General features: G+C 63.9%; 1 protein-coding gene across 9 annotated transcripts in view; it reads right to left on the bottom strand.

Moving 5' to 3' along the window:
- Positions 1–1,102: 1,102 nt before the first annotated feature.
- PAK4 (p21 (RAC1) activated kinase 4) overlaps positions 1,103–8,002 on the bottom strand; it is a 45,406-nt gene continuing 38,506 nt past the window's right edge. For 6 of the 9 annotated variants that reach the window (XM_047835135.1, XM_047835137.1, XM_047835136.1 and 3 more), the window contains 7 exons: positions 7,234–7,692; positions 6,582–7,019; positions 5,128–5,261; positions 4,783–4,909; positions 3,511–3,636; positions 2,544–2,678; positions 1,103–2,111 (listed from right to left, as the gene is read on the bottom strand). In XM_047835135.1, coding sequence (XP_047691091.1) covers positions 1,956–2,111; positions 2,544–2,678; positions 3,511–3,636; positions 4,783–4,909; positions 5,128–5,261; positions 6,582–7,019; positions 7,234–7,692 — 1,575 coding nt within the window. In that variant the 3' untranslated portion in view covers positions 1,103–1,955. The other 3 variants (XR_007147305.1, XM_047835142.1, XR_007147306.1) reach the window with 3 other exon arrangements.

Raw genomic sequence — 8,002 nt, 5'->3', positions numbered from 1 at the left:
CCTGGAACAAACTGTACCAGGTAGGAATTACTGGATCCAAGTCTGGTAGAACTCATTTGTAAAAGCATTTAAGCTCCAAGCTTTTTCGTTAGGGTGTGTTTGGCGGGGGACGGGGGTGTGTGTTACTTTGGACTTTTCCTGTTTTCCATTCCTCCTTATACCAATTTTGGCTCTTCCCAGGGACGTAACAGCTCCACCCAGGCTCCAACACATTCACACGTTCGGCAACAGCTGTCGCCCTTGGTAGGTTTCGACCCGATTCCCCATCTAGCCTTAGTGCGTGTTCCTGGCCGGCCCGGATCACAGACACGGTGCCCCATCCTTGGGGAGCTCAGGGCCTGAGGAGAGGGATGCTGGGGGCGGAGGAGGGGGTGTCATGTGACCGTGGGGAACAGGAGGTGTGGCCCGAGCCGGAATCTCTACATACTTCATGCCCACAAACCAGGCTGAGGTCCCGGGTGCCAAAGATGATGCGACTGGCTCCTCCCGCTGCCGCCGCCCCCGCCACTTCCCGGGTTCCGGGGAAGATGCGCGCAGGCAAGCCCAGGACCAGCCCGGGGCGGTCAGTGACCAGGACTCAGGCAGCGGGGTTATCGTGACGTCAGCCAATTGCTTTCGCCCCTTGTGGAGACCCAGGCTCAGCCCCCACCGGGACCTTGACGTGGAGGGGAGGCTTTGGCCAATGGAGTATCTTCCAGCTGGCCACTCGGGATCCATCTGCCTCTGCCGATTCCTCAAAAGCCCACCTGCCCGCTGACCGATTTTCTGAGTGGCCAATTTACTCGAACGTCAACTCATCAAGGATCATTTCCATCCACCGGACATGCTCAAGACAACCTCTGAAACAAGTTTCCAGCAAATCTCAGATTTGGCCAACTGGTGGTCATGGCACATGGGCTCCGGGAACCTGGCTGTTGGCAGGCCGGCAGGGGAGCGAATCCGGGCCCCTGGTCAGGGGGGTGCTACTGGCTTCTTTGACCCGAACTCCCGCAGAGGCTGCCCTCTCTCCACCCCAACCCCTCCCAATTCCACACCAAGCCGGCCTGGATGGGGGTGGGGGTGGGGCTACACACACACACACACACACACACACACACACAAAAAACAAGAAAACATTTTAATTGTAAAACTAACTCGAGGGAGGGGAGGGTGGGGCGGCTCCAAGGGGACAGGAACCTGATTCTTCAAGTGGTGGTTCTGTCCCTGAAGCTGCCCCGCAGGACAGGGGCCATCCGTCCCCAAGTCGGGACAGGGGCTAGAGTGTTATAAAATGACAATATAAATAGACTTCTAGAAAAGAGGAGGCTGTCCAGGCGCAGTAGTCGTCTTCTGCAGAGGCTGGGGACGGGCAGGAAGCCCTGACCCCCGTTTCCCCATCCAGCCACAGAAAGGGGGTGCAGGACTTGGGGAAAAGGCCACTCTTCAGACATTCATGACCGCCCCCACAATGGCTCAGGCGGGGACAGGGGGCTGCGCTGTATGCTAGGTAAGGTCTCAGCGATACCCACTCGCAGGCTGGAGGACAGAGCGGATGGACCTTCCGCACATGCACACGCGCACACACATGCACACCCGTGAGCGCACGCACGCAGACAGACACACACCTTTCGTAGTGTTCTCTCCACCCACAGCAGCCCCCACTGCAGATGACTTCCAGTGATGGGGGGCTGCCCCTCCTTCCTGGAGACAGGAAGACACAGGGAGGGCCTGTCCCCGAGGGTGGGGGTCCTGGGATCCTCACGTGCTCCCACGAGTCCCTGTGTTTTTTCAAAAGTCACAAAATCAAAACTGGAGTTCAGTAGTAGGGTCCTGCACACCCCCCCACCCCCAGCAAGAAGGGCGGTGCCACATGGAGTGTCTCCCAGGCTGAGGAGTGGGGGCCGGCCCCCTACTGGCCTGCGGCAGGGCAGGGGTGACCCCAGGGGCTCTTTGGTTCAGGGACAGGGCACTGGGCCTCATCTGGTGCGGTTCTGGCGCATGAGGGGCACGATGCTGGCGGGCGGGCCCGCTTTGGCCAGGAACGGGTGCTTCAGCAGTTCAGCCGCCGTGGCCCTCTGTGCCGGGTCACGCACCAGCAGGCGGTCCAGGAAGCCCTTCAGGGACGGGGACACCTGTCGGGAAGAGAGGGAGACAGTCAGGGGATCTGAGTGCCAGCTCCACCACTCACTTGCCATTGGGCCTCCGTGCTCCTCTGTCAAATGGGATGACAGTACCCGCTGCCCAGGGAGGGGGCCAGGAGGTCCCACGTGTACTAGGGTCGGGCCCCGGGGGGAGCAACAAATCCAGCCAGGGGCTCATTTCTTCTGCATTTTCAAGGTTTGTAAGGAGGTGACCGCAGCTGAGCCCTGGGGGCACCTCTCCCTTACCAGGAAGGCTCCTCTCCTGCACCTGGCTATGCTGTGTGTGTTCAGCCAGGCCAGCCTAAGCACAACCACTGTGGGACGGTCGGTGAGGGCTCAGGGGACCCGCGGGGGTAGGGGGTGGGGAGCTCAGCACTGAGCGTCCTCTCCCCTACAACCACCTGCCTGCCGGGCGGGGCCCACCTTGTGCAGGTTTTTCAGTCGAGGCGGCAGGTTGTCCCGAATCATCTTCATGGCTTTGAGGGGTGGCTCGTTGAAGTAGGGGGGCTCCCCATCCACCATCTCGATCACCATCACCCCCAGAGACCAGATGTCCACCTGTAGTGGGGAAGGACGGTAGGGCTGAGCTGTGCAGGGACTGGCTGGTGCTGGGGGAAGCCGCAGAGGTGGGGAGGGGCCCTGCTTCTGCCTTTGCCTCTTTGTGACTGGGGTCCTTGGGCCCTGAACACCCGCTCTGGCACCCACCTTGCCAGACCCACACACTCTTCCCGCAGGGAGCCCTCGAAGGGTTCTGCGCACGCAGCGCCCCTCACTTTTCTGCCAACCACGCCCAGGTCTCCTCGGGGGAGCGACCCTCCCTCCCTCCCTCTGCAGAGCATCCTGGGGTCCCGGACCAGGGGGCCCAATCGGCACAGGTGGGACATAGTAATTGGTTCAGGAATAGGCACGTGACCCAAGCGGAGCCAATCAGAGTCAATTCTAAGATTAATATCCAGGAAAACAGTGCCGTTCGTGGGGTGGGGACGTGGCCATGTACCGAGGGGCTGGGCCAGCTCTGCTCCAACAAGGGCGGTGCCCGCCTGACTGAGGACTACTCCAAAGCAGTCGGGGCTGGGGACGGACAGAGCGCATGGATGGCTGGGCCCGAAGCCGGTCACCATGCCCAACTTCACAGTTCTTGGGACCCAGACCCAGCTAACCGTTTGAGCTGGTTTTGTCACTCACAGCCCCGGGCGTGGCTCCGAACTAGCACCCAATCAGGGACGAATGCACAGAGCACATGCGTGCCTACGTCCTCTCCCACAAGCCCATCCCTGGTGACCCACTTCCCAGACTGAGCCCCACCCCGCCCCCAGCACTCCAGCTGTTTCGGACCGTCACGCTGTACGCCAGGGCCGACAGCCGGACAACCGGGCCACCTCCGGGTTACCTCTGGCCCATAGGGGAGGCGAGAGATGAGCTCTGGGGCCATCCAGTAGGGCGTGCCGACCAGTGACTTCCTCCGCGGTACCTCCTTGCTCACCTGGGCACAGAACCCAAAGTCCGACAGCTTCACCTGCAACAGGGCACAGGCAGCGGGGGTTAGAGGTGCTGGAGGTGGGAGTGAGCGGTGTCCACCTGCAGCCTGGAGGTTAGAGCCGGACCACTGAGTGTCTCCACCATCTGCCAGCAGGGGGCCCTCAGGTGTGTCACCTCCCCAGGATCACACCTTCTGCCTCCCTGACAGGGTCTCCCCTGGGACTCCTGCAGGAAGTGGCCCAAGCCTTACAGGTAACAGATGCTTCATGGGGGCGGAGATCACGGCTGGCTCCAGAGGCCCATGCCCTGGGCCCCGGTGTCCCTGGAGGGAGCACATCTTTAGGTGAGAGGGGCACAGCCCTGCCCACGAGGGCAGGAGGGGTGTGGCCCACGCGGCAACAACCGCGTTCCCAGAACCACGGATTTTCACCTGTTTTGGAGCCACGAGCCCCCTTCAGATTCTTGAGGGTATGTGTGGATCTTCTCACCCCCAGGAAATATAGGCACACGGCGTGCACACAATTTCAGGCTCCCAGATGTCCCCCAAACACGTCTGCAGACGGCTTTAGGGGTTGGTGGATTTCAACTGAGACTCCCAGTGAAACAGGGCCCGCTCCCACCCCTACCTCTACTGGAATGGCTTAAGCTTCCTGGGGGAGGACAGGCGAATCACCAACAGGATTTTGGTGAAAGTCAAGGACCCCTCCCGCTGAAAATCACATCTACTCTTAAAAATATAAATGCAGGTTCTGGGCCCCGGGAGGCTCATCCGTGGACCTCAAATTTGGAGCGTCGGTCCAGAAGATGGGAGGCGGGATGGCGGTCGACGGCCCACCTCTGGGTGCTCGGCTAGGAACAGTTTCTTGGTGGAGGAGGAAGCGTATGGCCGAGAGCAGTGGCCGGCCACTCAGACGCCCTCTGCCCTCTCTGGGCCCAATGCGAGACCACAGTTCCAGCATCCTGCGCTGAAGGCAGACTCCGCCAGCCCAGGCCCCCCGTGGATGCGTGAGCGGAGCCCCCCACCGCCCCAGACCCGACTCCGGACTGTTGATGAGGCGCAAACTTACTGCTCCTTGAGCCACTGAACCTGGGATCAGAGATACCCTCGGAGCAGAGGAGAGCTGGGGAAAGGTGGGGGGAACTGGGGAGAGGCGGGGGAAGCCCGAGCCACCCTGCTCCTCACCCTGCCGTCGTGGGTCAGCAGGATGGAGTCACTCTTGATGTCGCGGTGGATGACGCCCTGCGCGTGGAGCACAGACAAGGCCTGCAGCACGGCCAGGCACACGGCGGCAATCTGCTCCTCATTCATCCTGCGCGGGATGGGGGTCAGCGACTGGGGCAGACAGGGCCCCGGCCGGGGGTCCGAGGGGGATGCGGCCCTCCCGGCCCCGAGACGCGGCCCCGCCCCAAGGGGTCCGAGGGGACTTCATCCTGTCGTGGGACAGGTCTGAGGGGACGCAGCTCCCGCTGGAGAGCCTGGGGAGGCAGCAGGCTGGGTGCCCGCCGGGGTCCAGCTGCCTGGCGGTACCTGGTGTGAGTGACGATGTCGGTGAGGGCGCCGCCCTCCAGGAACTCCATCACCACCCAGAGCTCATCCCCGACCAGGTAGCTGTTGTACATCTCCACCACGTTCTCGTGCTGGTAGTCCCGCATGATCACCACCTGGGCACCGGGCTGGGTCAGCGGGGTGGGGAGGGCCACCCTCCCGCCTCCTCTCCCGCCCCGGGCTTGGGCCCCGCCATGCCGCAGGCCCAGTCCCACCTGTCACTCCCGCTCACCGGGGTCATCCTGGACCGCCTGCCCCAGTGCCAAAGCCAACAGACCCCAACGGCAGCTTGAGGCCTGATGCCTGCGTGGTGGGGGGGCGCCCCCCCACACCCCAGTTTCGGATCCTGCTCTCTGACCAGTCCTGAGCTGGTCTGAGTGGCCCTGATGACCAGGCTGGTGTTGGGAGAGGGACTCGGGAAGAGAACATCTACGCACAGGGATGAGACCTCAGCACAAGCAGGTTATCAGCCAAGGTCAGAATAAAAGGCTGGGGGGGATGGACTTCAGGGGCAGAGGGCCTAACGAGGCAAAGCCGGGGGTTGGGGGTGGGAACACACCGCTTGCAGGGGTCCCGCTGAATAGCTCCCGGTGCAGCTGGAGCCCTGTAATGTTGGGGGGCCGGGGGAAGGGTTACGGGGACAGCTGAGGAGTACTGAGACGGGGAGGCAAAAGCCACAGTTTAGACCACCTCCAGGCCTGCCGTCCTGGGACTCCTGCGTCAGAGTCTGGGGCCTGCTTCCTCTGGGGAAGGAGCCGGGAGTCTGCCTTTGTAACAAGCTCCCTGGCAGACGCCACAAGAGCCAAAGCCAGAGGCTGGACAGACCCAAGGGCCTAGATGGGGGCTGGACCTCAAATGCTCGGCCAAGAGGCCAGGCCTTCATCCTGAGGACACTGAGGGGTGGGGCGCGGGCGTGGGATAGTCTCACACGTCACATGTCAAAAAGAGCCCTTTAGCGGCTGTGTGGGGAATGCCCAGGGGGCGCCCAAGAGGGGAAGGCCGGGCAGGGCCAAGCGGGAGAGGCTGGGGCTACGCAGGGGCTGATGGGCTGGGAGATGGGGAGGGGCCAGAGCTCTGAGCTGGGGTCAGGGAGGGTGGGGCCTGAGACAGGGGACCCGGGAAGGGGCAGGGCTGGGACTCTGGGGCCAGTCTGGGAGGGTGTGAGGGGCCTGGGGCTCAGAGAAGGCCAGTAACGGGACAGAGATGCAGCGGGGGGTATGGGGGCGCAGAGGTGACAGCCCGGGGAGGTGTGAGGAGTAAGGAGAGGAGGTAGGCCCAGAACCCAGCCCCAGGGAACCCCAGCCCTGAACGGCCTTCTCCCATCCCCACCCTTACAGGGGCTGGCCCAGAACGGGCCTCGAAACCCACTGGTGGAGGACTCCAAGAGGAGGGTGACGGCGGGGACAGGAGGGGACAGGAGGGGGCCCGAGGCCCACCTCATTGAAGAGCAGCTCGCGCCTCTGCTGCTTGCGCAGATCCATCTTCTTGACGGCCACCAGCCTGCCCGAGCTGCGCACGGTGGCGATGCACACGATGCCCGTGGAGCCCTCGCCGATCTTGATGAAGTTGTCCAGGTAGGAGCGAGGGTCGCCGGGGTCCACCACCAGCTGCAGGGCGGCCCGGAACTGCTCGTGGGATACTCGCTGGGGTTCCCGCTGTGGCGAGCGGGGCCCGGGGGGCCCAGGGGCGGGGGGGACGGCGGGGGTGGTGACGGGGCGGGCCGGGGGGGCCAGCTGAGGCTCGGAGGCATGGGGGCCCAGCACTCCTGGGCTGGGGGGTCCACGGGCTCGGGTGGGAGGCCGGGAGGAGGAGGACTGGGGGACAGCCCGGCCCCCTGCCGACGGCCCATTGGGGGCCAGGTTGTGAGGCTCCCCCTGCAACAGAAAAGAGAAGCAGCTGTCAGTGGAGGGGACGGGGGCCGGCTCTGCTCCCTGAGCAGGACAGGGGCCCTGGCTGCGGGACAGACACATGGCGGTCAGGATGGAGATGGACAGCGGGCTGGGCACAGGTTGGGGTTGGTGGGTGGGGAACAGGGGAAGCTGTGGAAAAAGGGACGGCGGGAGGTCCTGGGGCAGGGGGATTGGTTACCTGGGCACCCCGGGACGGGTGGTCCGTATCGGCCCTCGGGTACGTGTTAAAGGGCCGACCAGCTGCCACTTTTGCCCCACTGGCCAGACCGGCAGGTTGGGGGGTGCCGACGTCAGGCCCAGAGAGGGGGCGTTTATCCCGGGAGGACTCCTGGGGTCCCCCCGAGCCCTCCCTGGAAGACTTGGGCCTCTTCTCTGGCCCCGCCCGCCGCCTGTCACCACTGCCGCCACCCGCCTCGCTGCGACCGGCGACCCGGCCTTGGCCGCCCGCTTTCTCTGGGGCCCCTCTGGCCGTGCTGGCCGGCTCTGCGGGCATCCCGTTTTCCTGGCGGGCTCGGGCAGGTGGCGGCGGGCTGTCTCTCCGGAGGGAGTTGGAGCGTGTCACCGACATGTTCTCAAACTCGTCGAGCAGCAGCGTGAGGGCCCCATCCTTGGCGCCTTTGCTGCCCCGCACGATGGTCTGGGGTCCGGGGCAATGGCGGGATGGGGGCCGGGCAAGGAAGAGGAGGACACAGGACGTGGATCCGACACACAAGGACAGCACGACACAACACACACAAAGACAAGACAGAGACGGAATGAAGAAATGCCATGGGGTGATGATGGGGCCGGGCAGTTGGGGGAGGCACCGGCGGGGGAGGGGGGGAGGCTGCAGCCCCTCCCATACCACTGAGTTGTCTGTCTGTCTATCTGTCTACCGCCAGAGGAGAGCTGGAGGCTTCACCTCCCACAGGGCTGGCTGGGCCCCCTGAGAAGCACTCCCTGTCTTC

Source organism: Prionailurus viverrinus, chromosome E2 (assembly GCF_022837055.1).
Source record: "Prionailurus viverrinus isolate Anna chromosome E2, UM_Priviv_1.0, whole genome shotgun sequence".
Taxonomy (NCBI): domain Eukaryota; kingdom Metazoa; phylum Chordata; class Mammalia; order Carnivora; family Felidae; genus Prionailurus; species Prionailurus viverrinus.
This window is presented reverse-complemented; position numbering and strand designations above follow the sequence as displayed.